The 23,963-nt window shown below is 34.3% G+C and overlaps 3 protein-coding genes across 3 annotated transcripts in view; 1 reads left to right on the top strand and 2 right to left on the bottom strand.

Moving 5' to 3' along the window:
* Window positions 1-4,168: 4,168 nt before the first annotated feature.
* LOC129798341 (coiled-coil domain-containing protein 89-like) lies at window positions 4,169-5,968 on the bottom strand. Its single transcript, XM_055841449.1, has 4 exons — window positions 5,837-5,968; window positions 5,556-5,767; window positions 4,471-5,494; window positions 4,169-4,415 (listed from the first exon to the last, which is right to left on the bottom strand). The coding sequence occupies exons 2-4, from the start codon at window positions 5,756-5,758 to the stop codon at window positions 4,347-4,349; spliced, it is 1,296 nt and encodes a 431-aa protein (XP_055697424.1). The 5' UTR covers window positions 5,759-5,767; window positions 5,837-5,968; the 3' UTR covers window positions 4,169-4,346.
* A 4,710-nt stretch (window positions 5,969-10,678) lies between these two features.
* On the bottom strand, window positions 10,679-11,956 carry LOC129798346 (integrator complex subunit 15). The gene is made up of 2 exons (XM_055841463.1): window positions 11,796-11,956; window positions 10,679-11,744 (listed from the first exon to the last, which is right to left on the bottom strand). Exons 1-2 carry the CDS (start codon window positions 11,941-11,943, stop codon window positions 10,714-10,716), a joined length of 1,179 nt encoding a protein of 392 aa, XP_055697438.1. The 5' UTR covers window positions 11,944-11,956; the 3' UTR covers window positions 10,679-10,713.
* Window positions 11,957-11,997: 41 nt separating this feature from the next.
* Window positions 11,998-23,963, top strand: part of LOC129798340 (dipeptidase 3) — a 42,387-nt gene continuing 30,421 nt past the window's right edge. Inside the window, exon 1 of the mRNA XM_055841448.1 lies at window positions 11,998-12,918. Within this exon, the coding sequence (XP_055697423.1) occupies window positions 12,127-12,918 (792 nt within the window). The 5' untranslated portion in view covers window positions 11,998-12,126. The remainder of the gene's footprint in view (window positions 12,919-23,963) is intronic.

Here is a 23,963-nt window from a genome sequence, read left to right as displayed (position 1 = left end):
GCAAATGATTCATTAGATTTTGAAAAATCAATAAAATTTCTTGTTATTAAGATTTTTGATACCTCAGGAACTGGGCTAAACCTTCAGTCTGAAGCTGGCCTTAGGTACTAAACTAGAGATTTCATACAATTCGTCCCGGAACGCGCAGAAAGTTTTTCATGCCTTCCCAAAGCTCTTTACTTCCAGAAACAGAATTTTCCGGCATATCTCAGAAAGTACTCCTACAATTTTCTTTATTTTGGATAAGATTTGGAGGTTATCCAGGCGGACATTTCGTCCGTTTTATGCAAATGACCCCCCTTCATTTCTTATAGAAGTTTTTCAAGCTCAAAATCAAATATTTCTGGAATGTCTGGTCTGGAACTATTGAATTGCTTAAAATAATTTTGAAATTTTGTGGTTAGGTTTGAGCTTTAACCTACAAAAGGGACTGCGGTAGTGGTAGTAGGAATAATAAAAGCCAAACTTAAAAGTTTAAAGACAAATAAAAAGTAGAATAGATACAGAAATTTATAAATATCAAGTGCATTCTTATATTTGAAACGGTATTAAATCGTAACCTCAAAAAGTTGGGGAGGTTAGAATTCTTCAAGCATCTGAATTCAATGCTGAAAGTAATGTTTCTGTTCTTATTCTTCCCATTCTTCCTAAAATGTTGAATTTTGAACACGATTCTGTTATTTGATAAAGAGGTTATAATATAGTTTGAGGTTAGGAATTTGATTGGAAAAATGATGTTTATTAGCATAAAAAATAATGACTAGCGCACAATAACTTTTGTTTGTAAACATGTTTTCAAAATTTCCTATGAGAGAGAGCGAGATGACTAGATCTAGATCTCACTCACTCTCATCGAAATGTCAAAAACATGTTTACTAAACAAAAGTTATTGTGTGTTGGGAATAAAATTTCCAGCTTGAAATAATTCAATTTTCTGCTTATACAGTAGACTCTCACTAAATCGGCTCTTTTTCAATCGGGCGACAAATTTTGTTGACAATTTTCACGTTTAATTATGAAGCTAATTTGCTCAAATTCGCTGTAGTTCTTCCTATTTTATCGTAATTCTTTATAATTGAGCGCTTTTTGTGGAATTTACAAAGGCTTTGACGCTCAATTCTATCGCTAAACCGGATGACATTTTGCCCCATATTCCCGATTGAGAGAGAGTCTACTGTAACTGAAACATCTATGATCTTTTTATTTTATAATTTATTGGACAGTGCCGCAATATTTTTAGTCATAAACTTTCGTATTTTTGAGGTTAGAATTTGATTAATTAAAAATAAAAAGGACTTCTCAGGGTAGTCTTTTTGACGGCGATAAATTATTGACAAAGAAATTCTTATACACGGCAGATTCAGCAATTCTGCAAAAGGTATGGTATTATATTTTTGAGGTTAGGATTAACATAACCTAACTGTGTTATTACACTTGCACATTAAAATTTTAATATACAGTACCCGTCAAATAATATCTGCAGATATCTTTAAGATTTCTGTAGAGAAAATCTACACCTCTACAGAATATCTGCAGATAAATTCTGTAGATATTCTTACGAATTTTATTTGGGCTTGGGACAAAATTCGTCAGAATATTTCGGCAGATTTTCTGACGAATCTCTGGACGAATTTCTGTAGATATTCTGTAGATTTTTTCTACATTCCAGACTTTCCAGACAAGATGTGTCAGAAGAGATGGAAAAATTTTTCACTGAAGTTTGCAAAATTCTATAGAGTTATTCTTAGTGATATCACGGTGTTTATATAAAATAAAGAATTCTGCGACGCCGTGTTACAAGTAGAGAAAAGTGAAGTGAAAACTTTAAACAGAGTGTCGACCAAAATTTCGTGTTTTTGTATCATTCCATGGGCGATTTTTAAGAAATTAGTATTTTTGCTCGCAGTTTTTTTACGTATCTAAAATGTGTACTCGGTAATGCTTGTTAAGCAGAGCATACAATTTTCTTTATAACTTCTACAGTTTCTTCATAAATCAACAATATTTTTGTGAAGTAATGGAGGTTATGCAAATTTTCGAGGGAGAAATTCTGCCGAGAATCTGCAGATTTTCTCTGAATGTACTAGAATATACCGTTAAAATTCAAAAAACCTCCGAGTAAAATCGGCAGGTAGAGCAATGATTTGACGGGTAGACTCTCTCAAATTCTCAGCCGAATTAGACAGAAATTCGGGCGACAAAGTTTTTGAAATGCAACGATTTTTTATTCATGTGCATATAGATATTGAGTTTACACACTCATATATAACGTAAATTGCATGAAAATCCCTCAATAATGCAAAATCATATCAAAACTAAGACAAACCATGCCAAATTTGAGCATATTTGATTCATTTGATAATCATAACCAAACTTGAAAAATGACAACAAAATTTTTTCAAATGTACCCGCTGCCCGAATTAAAAAGTAGCCCGATCTTAAAAGAGCCGAATTTGCGAGAGTCTACTGTATGATTCACATTAATTTTCGCTGGTGAGAGTCTAAATGTGTAATTTGTGTGTTTGAATCATTTTATATTCAAAATTTGATCTATTTGTTGATAAAAAGGTAGACTTTATAAATTGATTTATAGCATTAATGCGAAAAATTAATGCGATTTTCTCTTTAATTTTTTAATGTGAAAAATATTTATGCTTTAGGTAAATTAAAAATTTTTTTGCAGGCCAAGTCTACTTCTTTATCAATAAATAGAAAAACCCCATATATTAAATGACTCAAAGACACAAATAACATATTTGGACTCTCACAAGCGACAATTAATGTGAATCACATTAAAATTTTAATGTGCAAGTGTTTTTAAATAAACATCGGAGTAATTCTACGGAGATGACGTTCGAATAAAAAATCCGTGCCAATTTTCATATAATATCAAGTATAAAATAATTTTCCTTAAATTGAATAAAATGAGTGTAACTGACACTGGATTTTCGGACGATTTCCCCACTTTTAAAACCAATTTAATCACTTTACGGTTTTTAATTAATAACTCCTTATAAAATAGATGTCTACCAAAAATCAGACAACGAAAATGTAAGGAAAAAATATATTTCCTAAAAGTTGCGTAAAAAAATTCTTTCTTGATGTCAACTTTTGGGGGTCTATCTCTTCTAGTTTACGAGATATTCGCGTTTAAAAATTTGCATACAAAATATGCCTAAAAGAATTTTTTTATGCAAAATTTTGGGGGTCTATCTCTTTTACAGTAGACTCTCTCAAATTCGGGCATATAGGACCGAAATGTCAGCCGAATTAGACAGAAATTCGGGCGACATGTGCATATAGATATTGAGTTTACACACTGATATATATCGTAAATTGCATGAAAATCCCTCAATAATGCAAAATCACATCAAAACTAAGACAAACCATGCTAAATTTGAGCATATTTGATTCATTTGATAATCATAATCAAACTTGAAAAATGACAACAAACTTTTTTCAAATGTAAGTTGGAACATTAATGGAATTTTTGAGGTTAAATGTGATATAACCTTGAAAAGAGTAACCTTTGAAGAAAATTCTCCAGTTGAATTTCTCGTGAAAATTCATCACTATGTACAGTAGACTCTCTCAAATTCGGGCATATGGGACCGAAATGTCAGCCGAATTAGACAGAAATTCGGGCGACAAACTTTTTGAAATGCAACGAGTTTTTATTTAGTTTACACACTCATATATAACGTAATTGCATGAAAAAATCCCTCAATAATGCAAAATCACATTAAAACTAAGGCAAACCATGCCAAATTTGAGCATATTTGATTCATTTGATAATTATAATCAAACTTGAAAAATTACAACAAACTATTTTCAAATGTAACCGCTGCCCGAATTAAAAAGTCGGCTTAAAAGAGCCGAATTTGCGAGAGTCTACTGTACTTCGAAAACCCGAAAAATTTTACAAGTGAGGATCTTTATTTTTGAGGTTAGAATACCATTCAATCGAATAATAAAGGACTATCAGTTTTCTTTTCGTTTTTTTGTCATAAAAATATCTTTTGGATCTCGACAACTGAATTCATTTTGACGTTCTGGTACACAAATAACAGCTTCAAAGCTTTGACTTTTTAGGTTAGGTTTGATATAACCTAAAATATTAAAAAGTAACTTATTATTTTTCCAAATCAGACAAAATGAAAACTCTAAATTAAAGATTAATTTTTATATTTTCTGGCTTTATTTCTCCGATTTATCTTCAGAGAAAAAATTAATTTCAAAGTTTTAAAATTCATTTTGTTAAAAATAATTCATAATTTTGGTTATGTAAGGAAATTTTTCGTGTCAGTAAATAAAATTCTCTGCAACTGTGGAAAGTGAGGTATTTTTTAATCAAATAGATCGATGTCCCGCACGTAAGTGGAAGAAACTTCGCAAGTATCTTCTTGGTCATTTCCCTGAAATTCCGGATTGATAAAATATACAAATGCAAAAAGTATATAAAATTCCTACCTCAAAGGAGTAATGTGAAGTAGTTGAAGTGGAAAACCTCTCCATTCGACGACTGACCACAGAATTGTTTGCCAATGAATCTGGGCTAGTAATGGACCTCAGCCAATTGGTGACTTTGGAAGAATCAGAAGTTTTCTGGGATACGGTTTCATTGACATCCTTATTTTTTTCTGGCTTCTGGATCTTCCTTTCAGCAATTTCCATATCTAGCTCCTCATTTCTCTCCTGCAGTATTTTAATGTTTTCCTGCACTTTCTCGAAATCAACATCTTTTATCTTCTTCTGCACTTCATCATCTCGCTCCCTCATTTGCTTGACCTTCTCCTCGAGGACGTTCAGCTCCACCTCTTCGTTTTCAACACTCATATTGAGTTTCTCATTGACTTCCTTAAGCTCAGCCTTCCTTTTCATATAAGCTCTCTCTCGCTCCAGCACCTCCTTGCCCAGGTCCTCAGACTTCTGCTTCAGCTCCTTCAAGCCTTCCATCTCGGCAAAGTAATTCAAGAAGATTTGCTTCTGTTCCTTGTGCTGATCATTGAGAGTCTGCTGCAACTGAGCAGTTTCTGCATGGGTTCTCTGAATCTTTGCTGTCATCTCATTGGTCTTTGCGGCAGCTGCAGCATCAATCTCAGCATAATGCTGCTTCAATGGACCAATTTTTTCGGTCAAAACTTTACTCATCTCAAGCTGTTCCGCGATCTTCAACTTGAGGGTTTCTTCCTCTTCCAGAACTTGCTGCAAGTCCTTCGTCTCTTCAGTCATCTTGGCATTCTCTCTCTCATAGAATCCCAGCTTTTGCTGGAGACTATCCTTTGCTTTCTTCAAGTTTACCAGTAAATTAGCGCTCTCATCCTTCTTCTTCCGCTCGTTCTCCAGGAGCTGAGAAGTCGAAGTAATAGCACTCGCTGCTGCTTCAACAGCTTCCTTCTTGGCCTTCAGCTGACTCTCCTGGGCGTTATGTAATCCCTCAACCACGTTAACCATTTTTATCCTGTTGAACTGCATTTCACGGATATTATCCAACCTACATTGAAATCGTACTTTAGTAGATATGGTCAGAAAAGGCAGAAATTCTTCCATCTTACATAATCAGAATTTTGTTCTGCGATCTCTTGAAATCCTTCAAATCAAAGTTACACATTGCGAGCTGCTCTCTTGCTTTGCTTGAATATTGCAGCAGCTTATTCAATTCTTTTTTCTTAGCGAAAGCTTCGGCTTTTGCAGATTCAAGTTCCTCCTTCAAGTTCGGAAACAAATTCTTGGTACGCTGAGAAGGAAAATCCGCCATCTTTTTAATCTGCGTGAAAAAAACGCATTTATTTCATCGACATTTCATGACTAGCTCCATTTAAAGGCACATACTTACCAATGCTTATTAATAATAGCAGAAGGAAAGACTTAATCTGACGGTCAATTGAGGATGACACAGATTTTCAATGCCTTTATTTTTATTTTCAAGGCAGAAAAATAAAGCACTAAAAGCGTTTACTCTGAAGTTGGATACAAATCCATCAGGGCGGCGCAGTAGATTACTTAACGAAAGTTAACCGGCTGGAGCATCGCCGCTCCTTAATCTTAGTTAAGGCCTTGACAGACCTGAGGATTAGACAAGAGACGGCTTTAGCGTAATATTAGAATTATAGTAAAGAGAGGTAATCCGGATACTTTTCATAGAGTGCGACTTTAATGCTTGTTTTTGGACTGATGAAATATTTTTTTCGCCATTCCAAATCAATAGAATTATTCTTTGTTTAATTTAGAATCATAATAGAAATAGAATTTTAGCAATAATATTGATGAAAATTAATAAAATTACGATAATATTAATATATGCGCAAGAATGTTACTGCGATGCTTTTTTGTAACTCCGTTGAATTCGATGAAACTCGGATGCTCATTTTAAGGAAAAGTTTAATGCATAAAAATGAGAAAATATTATTTCAAAAACATTTTTTTAGAGTTTTATTCCATCAATTCATTTCATTAATTTATTATTTAATTATATATATTTTTATTTATTTTAAGATTGCACTCAATTCTTTGATTTTTCCTCGGTTTTCTTGGCTGACTTCCTTCCACGTTTTTTCTTTTCAGCTTCAATTGGCATTTGAGCCTTTTCCTTTACCATGTGTTTCTCCTTTAGTTTTATCTCCTTTTCTTCTGCCCTTACTTTTTTGTTCCTCTCTCTGGTCAACTTCCGTTCAGCAATTTCTTTCTTTTTTGTAAATCCTGCCTCAATTTTTCCTCCTGTTCCGCGATAATTTCCTCGGAAGATACAATATACTGGTGTTTGACATTGCTGGCTTTGACCCTCTTCTTCTGACGACGTTTTGGAATTTCTCCTGGCCAGAAATAGCATTGTTTTAGTGTGTCGAAGATCGGTTGAGTCTCAGAAGTTGCAGAGAGTTGGTTTCCAGGGATGACTGGATCATTTGAAGGATTATTGTCGGTGGCCTGATCGTGCTGGTTATTGATAATGGACTCCTCTGAATGTTGGAAAACAATTTTCGGGAAATAAAGACCAGCATAGAAAAGTGGCCCATCCATCCAGCCACTCTGTGGTGACGTTCCCATTTTCCATCCTTCTGCGTTGTGAATGGCAATTTTTGGAGTAATGTCAGTTTTATGAACAGCCATTGGAGGAGCAAGTTCGCCAATAGCTGACACCATGAAGAGTACTGTGATACATTGCTTCGGTCCTGAATTTTTAAGAGATGGAACTACACGTGAACCTCTCCTGGACAGGACATTTCCATCTTCCGGTGTCAAAAAGAAGGCACTTTCGTTGCAATTAAAAACACGGTCTGGTGAAATGCTCAGAAGGTTGTGTTCTGTGAAATATTTAAGACAATTCTGAAACCATTCCGTGAGGTCTTCAGCAGTAACAGTAGCTCTTTCCAATGAGAAGGATTTTGGCTTGCGCATGCTGAGCTCTGGATGACGCTTCAGAAAATTCCTGAACAAAACGTCTCCGGGTCTTCCAGCTGTAAAATGGTTTGGAATTTTGTAGACCTCACAGATGAGTTTAACGCTGTCCAGAACTTGTTCCTTCCCGATGGGATGCCAGCCATCCGCACATCCCAGGATCCATTTGACAAGTTCTTTTTCCTGTTCTTTTGAAAGAATTGTTGGCCTGCCATTGGGGCACTCTTCCGGGTATCTGCCAGACAATTTGTTGTGCAGTGTTGTTCTTGGGACATTGAATGTTTTGGATGCATATGCTATGGTAGAACCATCTCGTACACACTGCAAGGCATTCCTAAGACCTTCCTTAGAGTAGGGCTTGTCCTTATATGTCTTTTCCTTTGTTCCCTTTGGCATCTGAAACAGAAAAAGAGTCCTGAACAATGCAAATTCTGAACCAAAACATTGACTTTCACCGCATCCGACTTGCATCGAAATGTAAACATTCACAAAAATCACTTATTTCTGTATGAATTATTAATATATTATCAATAAACTCTTACTCACCTTGTAGATCAATAACTACACTAACTTTTATTAATAATTTTGATTGCAAATAATGTTTTATTATATAGAAAAAACACTAAACTTTTTCCAGCGACGAGCTGTCAACAGCAAAATTTTCTCAGAAATTAAATTTTTAGTATACAACCCAGCTGACCCGAGCTTAAAAAATATTTCTTTTACCCACTTATTAAACCGATAAAAATATAATTTTTGGTTTTTCTTAAAGTAGAATAGTTATATTATGATACTGCAGTAATTAATTACAGAAATAAAAATATAAATTATATTTTAAGTGGATGTATCCGAGTTAAATCGGTCGCGGCATCCGAGTTTTGCAATCGTCGGAGTTACATGGCCTTACTATATTAGGTATTTAATTCTCTGAATAATTTGCAAAGGGGTGCAAACGGAAACAAAAATCGATTGATTTTGGTGATCATTTTTCAGTTGCTCAAAAAATTGGCATTTGGGCGTAATATTTTCAATTTTGCAAATTTTTGCATAATATTGCCAATCCGATGCAAAATTTTGCGAACTTTTACCTTCAGGGTGTTTCGGTGGGACTTGCTATAGCGCCGCCATATTGAGTTTTTTCTTGACAGTCGTGGTGATAGCGCGCGTTCTGCATCAGGTTGCATCATTTTGTCAATTTTGTTAAAATTAAATTAAATTCTAGAAAGAAATTAATGCAAGATGCAGAAAAAGCAAAGTTTTATTCTTTGTGACTCGAATTTGGTGTTACTGAATTATTCAAAGGATTTGTGGGTGAGTAAATGTGTTTATTTTGTAACATAACATAACCTTTTAGTGAGTTAATTACAGATTTTTTTTTAATTTCAACAAATTCTTTTTATTCTGTCACAGGGAAGCAAGTCACGGTGACCCGTTTCAGAGAGGCTTTTGAGAATGATATCGAGGTGCCACTTCCCGCACATGGAGCGGAAAGAACTTTTAAAAGGAGGTGGAGGGGCTGGATAGCCGGCGCAGCTTCTGCAGGAGATTCCCTTTTAGAGCAAAAAAGAGCTACGAGACCTTCAACATGGACACCAATCCACGTTGAAGGTATTCTAGAATGTGCCGAAGGAGTCCGCGTAAAGACACAGGAGTACTATTCTCAGAAAAGATCCTTAGATGATCGTCACTGCGACATAGTCGACATAGTACTAATAAAGATTATAATTCAATATGCCAGAGAACACAACGTGGAGTTCATCAGAGTGCGGATGAAAAGTCTTAAAAACAGTGTCAATGGAAATAGAGGATGTTTTTCCTACTGAGGAGAAGGTAAGATCAGAAATTAATACAGATTTCATAAGATTTAACCATGTTTTGTTTCAGGAGCGCCATTACCAACCGCAGGGCCACGAAAGAAAATCCGTTGTAGGACTTCTCTATTGCAAGTTCTTAAACTGGAAGCGAGCACAAAAGAGAAAGATGACCGGAGAAAATGCTACTCAGAACATGGCAGAAGATCTGCAAAATGTATAGGAAAGTGGTGAAGATCTTCTTAGTTTGAAGTTCTGATAAAATATGCGGTTTTCATATTTTTTATTAACTTACAAGGTATATCCTGAAGGCTAATCTTCATATGTATCTTTTAAAATATAAATATCTCTCAACAATATTTTGAAAATTTGCGAAATTATGAAATTATTTTCGGAAATTAAATACAATGTATTAAATAATTTTCAAAGATAATCTCAAGCCGAAATGTCACTTTTTACATCAATACTATAAGTATCTTATATTTTCGACTTAAAAACCAAATGTAAATTTCAAAGATTATGTGAAAAATGTTTCTTATAGATATATCTATGTCTCTGGCGTTAAAGGCAAATTTAAATTTTGCACACAAGTTTCTTTTCCATCAAAAGTAATAAAAAAATCATAACAGCATAAAATTCTACAAATTATTAAATAAATTCGGATAAGCTAAAGAAAAAAATGTATAACACAAAGTTATAGGAAATTAGCAATTTTAAATCGACATTTTAATATTTATATAATTAAAAAAAAAAAGCAAATGACAATATGATTTTTCAAATTACTGATTTAATGAAATGTACAAATAACTAAAAGAATTTATTATACGTAAAACTAGCAGAAATATATATGTTTTCAATAAAAGTAAATATGTTTTTTTTAAAATAATTTTTACAAAGGGAAGTAGAAATAAAAGAAATACAGTAGACCAAGGGGTAACTCATATTGAGAAACCCTCGTCAATTGTCCGAGAAACGCTTCACGAAACCAGAGAAACCCACTTTTTGCATCGCGAAACCCGAGAAACCCATTGTCTGCATCGCGAAACCCGAGAAACCCAAAAATTGCATCGCGAAACCCGAGAAACCCAAAAATTGCATCGCGAAACCCGAGAAACCCAATTTCTGTATCGCGAAACCCGAGAAACCAGAAACCCTTGTCAGAAAAAATGGGAATGAGTTACCCCTTGCAGTAGACTCTCTCAAATTCGGGCATATGGGACCGAAATGTCAGCCGAATTAGGCAGAAATTCGGGCGACAAACTTTTTGAAATGCAACGATTTTTTATTCATGTGCATATAGATATTGAGTTTACACACTCATATATCGTAAATTGCATGAAAATCCCTCAATACATTCGTTCGATCAATTACAATATAACTCTCCCTCATTTTTAAAGTCTTCGAGTTTGCTTAGTAAAAAAAAATAAACCAAAAAAAACTAAGAAGGCGCGAAATTCAAAATCATAATTTTTGTTTGAAAAAATTTATTGATTTAAAAAGTTTCCCATCACGTATTCCTGTTACTCTTGATGACCATCTGCATCAGGGTGCTCTGCGGCAGTGCTTCTAGGCGACACAGCAGCTGAGGAATGCTGCCGTAGACGCAGTGAGAGCTCAGAGCAACCTGCACGGCCTGAGCGAAACGCTCCAGGCAGAGCTGGAAGCGTTCCTCTGCAGTCTTGGAGTAATTTTCTGGCCTCTTGATCTGCAGGTACTTTCCCTCGAGAGTAGCGACAATCAGGCAGAGGTGCTGTGCATTGATGACGGTGGGAGAGCCAATGGGAGGCGGAGTCTGTTGCATGGTCTGAATGATGGCGAGATGGAGGCGACTGTAGGACTTGGCGGGATCCATTAGCGGAGCCAGGACGCACCAGCGTATAAGTCCAGCCAGGGGAGTGAGGACTGGCATTGCGATGGCGCCTGATGGAAGAACCAGAGGCTTCTGGGAAGCCAGGCACAGCTCTGGATTGCTCGATACCCATTCAGTGAAAGTGTCCAGAAGGATGGGAGGAGGAACAGATCGGCTGTCATGCATTTCATTGAGATAGAGTTCCGCCACGGCGGTTATTGTGTTCGCTGTGAAGCGTGGAGCCACCTGAGGAAGGAACTTCAGCTGCTCAGACGCCTTCTGGGCGAACACAATGAAGTCCGTGACAAGATTCTGAGCCAAATCGAGGCTGGACTGGGATGTGCAGCCGAGTTGCTGCATCCAGGTGCCTGCAGCGCAAAGGAGTGGCGCTATCAGGGCAGATACTGACGTACTGACCAGCTTCACGAGGACATTAATGCGAGTGATGGACGTGGGACTGGCAAAAAGGGACAGAAACATGGCATTTCGCGTGGCTTCCGGACCGGGACTCTGAAAATACTCGCACAGAATCACCACCAACTGAAGTTCCTGGATCAAAGTCAATGTAGCGGGGAGTAGCTGTGTCTGTGCCTTCCTCACATCCATCTCCCTTGGAGATTTCTCACAGAAGATCTCAGCAATCAGTTCCATTGTGTGCTCCTGCTTGCTCCGGGAGTTCAGCATTGACTCTGCAATGAAAACAGTTATATTTTGCACAATTTCACAGCTTCCCGGCTTACCTATCCGCTGGAGTGTATCCCGTATTCTCACAGTGTAGTCCACTTTGTGATAATCACGTTTAGAAGAGCCTCCATGAGCCATTTTTGACCAGGAAATGCACCAAAATCTAAAACAATTCGCCTCGTAAAAAATCAAAACAATCCACATAACCTCACTTTCACTTCGGGGACTTTCGTCAATCCGACAAACTTAACGAAAAATTCAAAAATCGATACGGAAAAGGGGAAGTTGGTCTACAGTCACGTAGGTGTGGGAAAAACAGAAAATCTCTTCCATTATCCTGTTTTCCTGCCTGTTCTGAGTGTCTAAGGGTTAATTAAGTGTTTGGGGATGAATTCGGTTGTGCCAAATCACGAATTCATGGAATTGCGAACGATGCAGGTGCCGTGCAAGCAGCAATGCTTTGTGTACACGGACATCGATCTTCCACCGGAAATCACAAAGTTCTCGGAGAAAATCAAGAATGGGAATGTACCCACGTACAAGAAGGAGCATACCTCTCCACCTCCAGTCATCCACCGAGGCAAGAGTCGCAAGGTAGCAGCTGTTTTTGGAGGACTTTTCCTCTTCATTGCTCTGGCCATTGGGATTCCCATTGCTCTCCAGCTCAGGAGCTCATCTCTCCTCGAAGCACGTCTGGCTTTCATCCGACGCCTTCTGTCGGAGACCCCACCACTTGTTGAGGGCCACTGGCAGCCTCAGTTGGAAGGAAATTTTAGTAGCAGTGTATCAGACATCACCAAAAATATGGTGGGGGCCCTCGTCTGGTCAGTGGCCGTTCCGTGTGGAGCCCAGTACCTCGATGGGGTCCAGTTGGCCCTAGAGGGACTCGATGAAGCCAAACGTCTCGCCAAAACCAATCCCATTCTCCAAGTAATTGAGACAGCCGATGAGATTGAGGAGACTCATTCAGATGGGAAGATTGGAGTACTTCTGGGCCTCGAAGCAGGTCATGCTCTGGGATCCAGTCTGGCTGTTCTACGTTCCATGTATTCTCTAGGCGTCAGAGTGATTTCTCTCACGGGATTGGGATGTACGACTCCCTGGGCAGCAGCCACCATCAAGAGCGACATGATTGTCCTGGACGATACCCAACCGCACAGTCTGACTACATTTGGCGAGGTGAGTCCTTTTTCTTTTTTTTATTACATATTTAAATACCTTTGGTGAAAAGTGCAATATATTTCTCCCAGTGCTTCGAAAAGCTCCACGAGTTAACCCTTTAGCGCATTAACCCCAAAAATCCAAAATTTTATATTTTCAAAATTTTTACTATAATCACGAAAAATATCACTTCTTGAAACAAATTTATTCCAAAAAGTATAATGGGGTTGGGAATATTTCCTTTATATTAAAAAAAAATGTTTTTTTTTTAAATTTAAGGTTATGTTTAACCTGGAAAATCTGAGATTTAGGGAATTTTCAAAACTTAAAAGTCTAAATGCAATTTTATCACTATTTTAAACAACAAAGGTATAAATGAAACGATGTGAACAGGAATATATTACGGTATTGAAAACAACATAACCTAAGAAAGGTATGTCTCCCATTGCTTAGTGTAAAAAATCCTTGAAATTCGTTACCTAAAGCTTGATTGAGGACTCTTATGTGACCTGGAAGCTGGAAGTGAATTTCGACAGGAAAATATATACAGTAGAGTCTCGCTATAGTCCATATTTGGTTCCAGATTTGACACTTGGGTAGCACTATAGTCCATGTCATTTTTTAAAATTATCATCGACTTTTAGTATTGAAATTGCTCGACGGCTTCCACTTTCTTTTCAATTGTGGTACTTGTCCTTGCTCTCTTCATTATGGATCACAATTATTACAACTACTCAATAAAGTTTGCCAAAAATATTAAAATAATTATGACAACATTGCATGTTGCGTACTAAAAAACATAACCTCAGTGATTTGAAATCAACGGTCGATAAATTGTGGACTATAGAGCGATGGCCTATAGCGGGACTCTACTGTAAATCATTAATTTTGAAAAATTTTAGGTTATGTTAAACCTAACCTAAATTCAAGACTAATTTTGTGTGGCAGTATCTCACAATTACAACGTAAAGGATTTTTAGGTGAGATTCTCTGTAATCTCTTTTATCAATTAATTTAGAAAGAACATAGAAAGAAACTGATACATAACCTCCTTATCACTTAAAAACCGATTTAAGAATTCTATTCAGTGTGAGTAACAAAAAGTGTGAGTAAAAATTTTGGCAGATATTTGTTCCAAAAATTAGCTCGTCTACGGAAACCCAAATTTTTGGGCCAAATTAGTATCTATTTTGGGCAAATTCGTATGATTAAAATGTCTTCTTCATTCTGTTTTGTTCCAAAAAAAAATGTTCTAAAGTGAATTTGTTCCAATATTTCGGTCAGAGAATTTCATTAGTTTTTTTTGGGAAAGAAAAGTCGATGGAGTTAGATTTAACATTTAAAGGAAGGGGCGGTCCTTAAACAATGAACGATAGGGAAAACTTGATAAATTTTCTATGATTTAAAAAATAGGTCAAAAACCAAAAAAAATGGACAAAGAATGCCAAATTGGCGGAAAATATCGCCTTTTTTATAAAGAGTTTGGTATCAGAAATGGATATTTCAATGATTTTCGTTACATAACCAAAAAATTGATAACAAATAACTGCAAAAATGCGTGAAAATGTGGAAATTTTAATTGGAAATGAATGAGCCCTAAAACTTAACTTGTTTTTTTTTTGTTGAGAATATCCGGCACTGGATATGCTATGGCAATTTGGTATTCGATATTCTATCTACATGATTTTTTGACTTGGGTTTTATAGTGTTACAGGTGCCAGACTCTAACCTTAAAAACATTACAAGACCTCTAAAAAAGAATATCACATAAGAAATTAAATTTGTTAAATATATAACAAAGTAAGTATATTTTTTAATGATGAGTTGAAAATCACATGTTACTTGGAAATTTTCAGCTATGAAATGATCTTTTAGAGGTTAGGTTCTTTAAAAAAAATGAATAAAATTTTTCTGTATTTCACAGAGTGTCCATCTAAAAATGGCATGAGTTTTTTTAAGGAGTGTGAAAATGATGTTAACAAGATTAACGTTATTACTTTGTCAAATGTCAGTTACCTTTAGGTTTAGACCAGAATGTTTATAACACTTTAATTTAGGCCAAATTAAAAAGATTATTAGGTTACTTATATAAACATTTTAAGCAATTTTTTTATTTAAACAAACAAAGTTTTTTTTTGGAATATGAGATGGTGTTGAGTAAAACCGGTCTAACCTCAAAAGCTGAGACATATTTTGAAAGGCCTATATGACCTATTTGGGATTTTTTCTCTCTTTAGAAGGAATCAAAATCTGGTCAAACTTAAAACACAAAATAAGAAATAAAAAATATCTTTAAAATGTTCAACTCTAACCTCACAAATCTTTTCGAAGTTCAACATGCTGATTTTTGAGGTTGAGTTGGTTAAGTTTTTAAATGTTTATAATTAGACTTTTGATATTTCTTTCGAAAACGTTAACGATTTGGGAGATTTTAGGGAGTTTCACTAAAAAAAACTAATTTTAGATTTTTTGATGATTCGGATTAATGAGAAGATTGTAAAGACTCTCAGCTAACCTCAAATTTCCCAATTACATTCACTTTAAGAAGTGAAATTATAACTCTAAATTGATGACAATATATTTGAATTAAATTTTTCAGATTATTTTTTAGAATAGTAAAGTGTAAAATATGTGATTTTTGAGGTATTGAACCTGATTTTCTTATTTTATGAAGTGGTTATTATAAAAATTGTGGTTGTATGGGGCTGGATTTAACCTCAATTATTTCTAACGCTTGATTTTAATATCAAAAATATCCGAGTTTCACGTTTTTAGCCAAATTTAAGAGTTTTTTTTTTAAACGATTTAGTTATTCGATTTCAGAGGTTTGTTTTGCATTTGAAAGTGCATTAAGTTTCAACCTACAAGATTTTCCAAAGTTTTGAAACAAAAATTACAAAACAATTTCTAGTTTTTTTTTTAGGTTAAATACATCACAACTTCACATTTGTTTGAACATTATTTTGAATAGTAAAAATGGATAATTTAAAAACGGGTGATCTTTTCTTTGCAATGGTAACCAAAGAGCCCGAAAATATTTTTTAATGCCATCCATGATCTGTGAGGTTTTTGAGGTTAGGTTTTGGAAAATTTAAAGAATTAGATATGAGCTAGATTTTATTGTGGCTAAATTAGTGACAAACAATTCCTATTTTTTCTGAAATAAAAAAAATGTTCTGAATTTTTGAGGTTAGGTTTGACATAACCTAAAATTTTTGGAAACTAAACGAGAACTGTCAAGAAGTAATTCAATATTCTTTGATTGGCTAAAACCGCTAAAACATCAAAGATTTTAATGTTTCCAAGCTGTAGTCAATCAGAGTACTCGAAATAAGCATTAAGATGTCCTGATTCCTGATCATTAAATTATAACCTATTTTACTAAAGCAAATTTTCTTATTTAAAAATTGTAATTAAAGTTTGAATTTATTTTTTTCTTATTTGAAAATAATTTTCTTTGAAGAATTTTCTTCTTCATTAGCTATTTTATAAATAAATTCCTACTCTTTGCAACTTATTCTCTTTTCCCAAAAATTAATACGTTCAAAGGAGATTCTGCAAAATATTGCATGCATTGTATTGAGAATGTCAGGAAAAGCCATACTTAATTATTGAAGAAAATTTGCAAGGAGAGCAAATACAAGTTTATTATATTGAGGATATGCGAGGGAAATTTGTTGAGAGTACCTATTTATATTATGAAGAGAAAAGCTGAAATATTCCAATGAACAGCGAACTGAATTGTATTGAACAGCAGAATTGTACCAAATTCCAGCAATAAGGAAAACTTTCTCTTCTTTTTACTGGTAAGACAATTGTCTAATTGCTGTTTGTAATTCAAATGCAAAATTGCAGTTTTGAGAAGGAGAGAAAGGCGAACGCGTGTGTACGTTGTAAAGAGGAAAGTAAAAACTTTGCATTTCTGTATTTTAATCCATGGAGATTTTGAATGTTAACTTTTCGTAGAACTTCAAAGTACTTCTCCCTCGAGAACTTTCTCTCGTTTAAGAATTTCTGCATTAATAGGGGAATTCTCGAGAGGAATATATAGGTAAATCCTGTCTTAGCTTATCTCGTGTCCTTTGACGGAAAATGCGCTTTATTGTTATTTATTAGTTTTATGGAGTAGTCTTTCATTAGAACGTTTAGGAGTTTATTTAATAGAAACCTTTTTTTGCTCAGTCTATGGAAAAAAAAAACAATACAGGGATTCTTTCTTAAATTTCGGAAATAAGCTTTAATATTTTGAGGTTAGAATGAGATAACCTCAATTATATTTCGAAATTCGCCTAATTTGTCTCTCAAATTGACAAATTTGAGGTTATAAATTGCTAATGATCAGATAATTTTAAAGGTCTTATTTCAATTGGAGGTTTTTTTAAGGTTATGTGCTATTATATATTAATATTCTCAATTAACTTTTTAACTAAATAAGTAAACTGGGACCGTAATCTGTATTTCTCAGTAACTTTCTCAGTTTCAACCCTTTATCACCTTGCGAATTTTATAGGAGTCAAATGATTCGAGATGGCGACTTCAGGTCTTTCAGGTTTTTTTTAAGGTTATGTGCTGCATAATCTCACATTTTCAATTAAAACCTTTTAACTGAACCAGAAATCTAGGACCGTAATCTCTCTATTTCTCAATAACTTTAAAGCTTCAACCCTTTATCATCTAGCGAGTTCTTTAGAGGCTAAACGGTTCAAGATAGCGACTTTGGGTCTACGAAGAACCTTACAAAAATTCTCTCTTGGTTGATTAACATGGCCTTGATTTTTTCCCATTCCGCCCTTATGGCCTCTACAACTACAGGAATTTATGTCTATATTGAAGAGTTTTCTCTACACAAGCGTAGGGAATTTATTTCAATATAGACATAAATTTCTCTAGTGTGTAGAGGCCATTATTCTGTTAAGAATCTTTTTCGTACAGTGAAGTGATAAAAGCTATCGTCCACTTGTTTGTCATAAAATAAGTCATCAATTAGTAACATTTATTTGGTTTTTTGGAATTTTGAAAGAAAATTGTAGGTTACATTCTAATTGGAAATTTTCAGTTACGGAATGATCTTTTAGAGGTTAGATTATACATAACCTCTTTAACAAAATCTAGGCATGGGGCTTTGAAGCTGTACCACAAAAATATTTCCGCATCATTTACCGTTTACCAGTTCACATCCGATTTGAAAAATTACTTATCGGTTTATAGCCGTTTCATTACTGGTTTATTACATATTGCAACTACTTTCAAATTATCTGAAATTCCAAAACCTTCTCAACGAGTTCAAAATGACACTATTCAGTTTGTTATTTTGGAGGTTATACAGATTTTTCAGGGACATATGTTAAAAGCACTTTAGGAAGCGTATTTATCTACCGATTTAGACAAGTTTAGACGCATTTGAAAGGTCTCTGAAATCTACATAAATTTTAATAAAAAATCAGTTTACTATTGATTTTTTTTCGACTAACTTTTTAAAATGAAAGAAAATTTTAATGTGAAATATTAACACCTTTTTTGCTACACAACATCAAATTCATAAATTCGACCATTCCACTCAAAAAGGTTTTCACTTGACCAGTTTTTCATAAGCTCTAATTTAATACACTAAATGAACTTTTAACTGGCGGAAATGGAAGGAGAACTAATTTTGCAAAATAATGTTGACAATTTATGGAAGCGAACCAATGCGAAAATTATGAGATAATTTTGTTTAAATTACTCAGAGCGTAAAAATCTATTCATTGTGGAACAAGAATTTATAACACCATTCAGTTTTACTCAAAAGTTATGAGTTCTTTGTCAATAAAAATTGAATAGCGATAAAAATGTGCATTGAAAAATTTGTCTCAGTTATGAATAACAGGAAGTTCACGGGATTTTATTTCTTCGGGATTTCGATCCACTCAAGATTTTAGTTTTTTGGGATTTCAACTTTGGGTTATTCGAGGTTTTGGTTATTCAAGATTTTTGCTCATCGGGACAACGATTCAATCCATTCGGGAATATAGCTTTTCGGAATTTCGAATTTCGACTCATTCGAGATCTTGACTCTATTTTGAATTTTCGACATTTTGACATATCCGGGATTTTATCTCCTTGGACTTTCGATCCATTCGTGACTTTGGCTTCTTTCGGCTTTTGTGTTTTTGACTGGCATCCATGATTTTTCACGTCACCGTCATAAAAATACTGTGAGGCGTTAGACAAGACTAAGTTTATTTTACCAATAATCGCTAGTTATCATAATTGTTTTTCCACTGTTTTAGATAAAAATGTTATGGCCTCTACACAATAGGAGCAATTTTTGTCAAAAATTGCTTTTTTGAAGGAAATTCCCTGCAGAGTTGTAGGGAAAAACGTCAAATTTCTGTCAAAAACGCAATTTTTGACGAAAATTGCTCCCAACGTGTAGACGCCTTTAGAGGACGATTTTTGAGGAATATAAAAGCTTCTTGAAGGATTGTTGAAAGGAGATAAAAACATTTATAAAAGTTGTATTTCATAAAAGGGGCGGGGCTTATAAAAATTATCAGATAGAACGAATTTCGCAAGTAACTCATCACCAAAATAAATAATAAAAGGTAAATGTTAGGACTTCTGATGATTTTGGTGTTTCTTTTGTTGCCTTAAACAAAAGCGGTGGCAAAGCGTTCCAGGCTTTGCGAAATGCTCGAACTCGTGACTTAGATGCTATACCTCAAAAGTACTTTCGCATCACTTATCATTCACCGGTTCTCAAGCGATTTGAACCGATCCATAAATCATTCAAAAGATGCTCCAAAATTGTTTTAAAAGTAAATAGAATTGATTTTCGGATAAATTAGTTATCGGCTATGAACCGGTTTATTACCGGTTCAGAACCGATTGGACTTGGCCGGTTCAGTTTTATAGGAAATTCCAAGACCTTTCCAAGCGAGCCCAAACATGACCCCATTCGCTTGATAAATGCGCTCTCTATAGTGTCTTTTTAACCTTTGACCTTGAAAAACCGTTAATAAGAATGATTCAACTGTATTTTCGTCTAAGGACGAAATGTTCGCCTGGGTTATCGAGCAATCCCTAAAATATGGTTTTGGATGGGAAGGGGAGATGTGGGGGGGGGGGGAATGAGGGGCATGTTAACGATCCTTGGGTCGACTTATGGGGGGGTCCCCCGAAGTCGCTATCTTTAACTGTTTGGCCTCTAGAACTGGCGACAGCCGGACGGACAGACGGACAAACAGCATGATGAAATTTCTTAGAAATCGTCTGAAACGCGAAGATTTGTTGACAAAAGTGGTCTTCCGGCGATGGAAAGTGGAAAATTTGGAGGGGTGTAAAAATCGAGGGATTATATACTGCTCTCTCCGTGGAGTTCGAGCAGTAAAAACCCATTATTAGAAATATTGGGAATAATATTGATATATTGAAATTTGCTTCTTACAAATTAATAGATGATTTACAGTGAAAATAAAATAAAATAATCTATTTTTAAGGAGATGCGAAAATACGCTATCAAACATTTTTCTTAAGGGTCACTTATCTTCTCATTAAATTCTTTCAAAAACCATTTATTTTTATTGTGTAACTAGCCAAGAAAATATTTTATCACCCAGAATTCAAATCAGAAAAGAGAATGAAGAAAAATATTATCAAAATAGACGCGATGTAGAATTTTGTGTATAAACTTTGCATAATTTTTCGTGGAGCGATCCAAAAGTGAAACAAAATGTATTCCTACTTTTGTCAGAATATTTTTCCACGTCATTAAAGGGTTAAGCCTTAAAGCTGGATTTATATGATTAAAAGTTGCATAAGAAATGTTACTTTGTAATTCTCAATTTAATTCTCAACTGTTCCTAATTTCAAATCGAATGCACGCGCGACAAAAATCAGCTGTCAAATCAATTGTAAAAGTTTTATGCAAAAGTACGTAAGGCTCAGCCAATCAGATTGCTCTATTTTGATTTACGTACTTTTTCTTATGTATTCTTTCATCATGTGAATGAGGCTTAAGGCAACTAAAAATCCTTATCCGGCAGCAATTCGGATAATCAATTGCAAAAGTTTTGATCATTGTGATTAACGAGATTGTGGTTAAATAGTTGCAAAAATCATTTACATTTATTGTGTAACTAACCAGGAAAAGAATTTGTCATCGAGAATTCAAATCAGGAAAGAGAATGAAGGAAAATATTATCAAAATGGATGCAATGTCAAACTTTCCGTGTAAAACTTTGTGCACAAACTTTGCGAAAGGTATCTTATTTCCAACTCTATAAGATTATTCTTTTTTTTTAATCATTGAAGGACTAAAGAAACTAATCCTTTTAGCTGTGGAAAGGTATCCAAAATCGTCTAGTTTTCGTATAAAGTATCATTCCATGGTTTTATAGGTTAAGGTTAAAGTTATAAAGAAAATTTCATTGTCCAACAACACTTTGTTTAAAGTTAGATGGGTAAAGTTGCCAGAGATATCGAATGCGTGTCATTGGAAGTGTTATCTGTAATCCAAGTGATGTTGTTCTGGATCAAAGCTTAATGATATCAATACGGGTCGGGGGAAAGGGACAAGAGATAGTGATTGTGGATGAAATTCAATGCACTTTTATTGGATGTGAAGTGAGAGATGGTTGAGAGTGAGGAAATACATTGCAATTAAGAGACTTCAAACTGTGGTGTATTTGGAGAATACGGTGTCCTTAGAGTACATTTGCCATGGATAGGGAACAGAGTGAAACTTGTAGTAATTAAGGATTAAAACATTATATGAAAGTCTCTCTCACTGTCTCAAATGTTACGTTCTCTATGGTTTGGGAATGGGAATTTAACTGAAAAGTATAGTAAGAGTTTTTGGTGGGGGGTATAGAAGGTGGTAAGGACATGGGGAGAGGAGCAGACGGGTCTGCTGGGTAAAGGAGGAAAAATGAAAAGCTCAAAATGCTGGTTAATAAACGCACGATTTGCCACGAGCAGAAGCTTCAGCCGTTTTCCCTTCATTTTCTCCTCTGTTCATGTTGAGTTACGAAAGAAAAAGTTTTACAGCTGTTAACAACATTATTATCATCATTTAATTTTTGAGCTCACATTTTACATAAGTTTTTAATGAAGAATAGAAATATGGAACGAGTAAAATAGAGCATCTCTTGCAGTTGGTAGATTTTATGTGGGAAAATTCAATAATGCCAAATTACGATAAATATTTAATTTGAAATCTTCCTAAGAGCGAGAAGCAGAACTTCCTGGCTTTTAGTTTCTCCTTTTTTTTCCTTTTACTACATTCTTACCTTCGCTTCCAATATTGAATGCATTTTCTTCATGGGGGGTAATTTTGTAAAGTTTATAACAATGTTTATCATCCATTTCTAACTTTTGCAAATAAATTTCTTTAAGAAACTATCCCACAAGAGAAAACATTGAGAAAATTAGGTCAAAACATTCCATTTTCTTTCTATTGGCAAAATTGCTTTACCAATTAAATGCCTAATAAAATTATTCGATCGTGAAATGATTTAGTATTAAGTTATTCTTTTCCTGATTTATTGCATTGGGATGTTTTTTTTTCAAGGCTTCTTCACCAAGTAAATGAAGTGAAATAATTTGGATGAGAAACTATAAGTTGATGGAAAAGAATTAATTAGACTCTAAAATCAATATAAAACAATTTATCTGCATAAAAACGGGTTTATAAACATTTATCTGTTGTTTTTTTTTTAATAAAAAAAATGATAAGAAAAAATAAAAAAAGAAATCATTTTTAAAAAGGAAAATTGATCGAAAGAATTTAATCAATTCAGTAGCTAAAATCGCAAAAGGGACAGTAAAATAATGTTTAATAAATATTTACTGGTTACTAAAAGAAACGAAAGAAATATTGTCATTCAATTCATCAGGAAAAAAATAATTTTGACTAGTAAAACCTTCGGCACACTTTTCAGATTGTCATAATTTCATGAAATCAAAATTCCAAACCCCTTTTTCAAAAGATTTTGCATAAGTCTATCTCACTCTTTCGGTCTCAAATTAGATTTAACTAAATTGATTTTTATGAAGTACAAAAGAAGAAGAAGAAGAGTTCGAAAGAGTGGGATATGCAGATACAAATCTTTTAAGAAAAAAAGAGATGCGGATTTCGATTACATGAAATTTACCTGATCTAAAAAGTGTGTAAGAGCCACAATGACTGAATTTCAATCTAAAGTACTCGTACCAGCTCATACATCTTTTAATTTTGTGAATTGAAAAGAAAGAAAATCATTTGGTTTGCAAACAAACCATTTGGATCTGTATAGATCCTATTTAGATTAGGAAAATTTTATTAAAAAAAAATTCAAAATGCTTCTTCAAATATTTTGCATAGTATACCACTTTTTGCACTCTTGTTCTTTTTTGTTTCTTGTTCTTTCTTTATCTGTTTCTACATCACAACAAATTTAATTTAGTTTCATAAAATTTTATTCGTAGAAGAGTGGGATAGACATATTCAAAATAATTCATAAAGAATGGGATGTGAATTTTGATCTCATGAAATGATCCTGATCTAAACAGTTTGTCGAAGACATTACTGAATAAATTCAATTTTTACTGACCAAAATTATTTTTTCGCTGACCAAATTTTATGACTTCAGGCGTACCTTTTAGATTAGGAAAATTTTATAAAATCAAAGTTCATATCTCTTTTTTTTCCCGAAAATTTTGCATTTGTCTCTCCCACCTTTTTCGCACTCTTGTTGTTTGTTTTAACCAATTGCCATGTGCACTTCAACTCGTTTTGATTCACTACGAGCTTATGAAACGGTATCACGCATTCAATTGAACCAGCTGCCCATGTTTTCCATGGTGAATTGATTTATTCAAAAGTTGAACGTTTATCTAACGAATTTCTTTTCATTTTGCTAATCAAATTTTATTTTACTACTAATCGTTTGCACTATATTGTAAGTGGAAACGTCAAAATTCTGTCAAAAATTAATTTTTTTTATAGAATTTTCAAAATAGTTTTTTTGTTGTCCATAAAAGGAGTGAAAGATCTATGACAGTAAAAATTTGTCACAATTTTATTTGAAATAATGTATTCCTGT

The sequence above is a fragment of the Phlebotomus papatasi genome, chromosome 1 (assembly GCF_024763615.1).
Source record: "Phlebotomus papatasi isolate M1 chromosome 1, Ppap_2.1, whole genome shotgun sequence".
NCBI classification, from domain to species: domain Eukaryota; kingdom Metazoa; phylum Arthropoda; class Insecta; order Diptera; family Psychodidae; genus Phlebotomus; species Phlebotomus papatasi.
Note: the sequence above shows the minus strand (reverse complement) of the source record. Positions and strands in the feature narration are given on the sequence as shown.

Coding starts and splice junctions, on each gene's coding strand:
- LOC129798341 (XM_055841449.1), bottom strand. CDS start 5,758: ATGGCGGATTTTCCTTCTCAGCGTACCAAGAATTTGTTTCCGAACTTG. Junction 5,495..5,555: donor CAGAACAAAATTCTGATTAT/GTAAGATGGAAG, acceptor ATTTCAATGTAG/GTTGGATAATATCCGTGAAA. Junction 4,416..4,470: donor CTTCACATTACTCCTTTGAG/GTAGGAATTTTA, acceptor CCGGAATTTCAG/GGAAATGACCAAGAAGATAC.
- LOC129798346 (XM_055841463.1), bottom strand. CDS start 11,943: ATGTGGATTGTTTTGATTTTTTACGAGGCGAATTGTTTTAGATTTTGG. Junction 11,745..11,795: donor GGATACACTCCAGCGGATAG/GTAAGCCGGGAA, acceptor TTTTCATTGCAG/AGTCAATGCTGAACTCCCGG.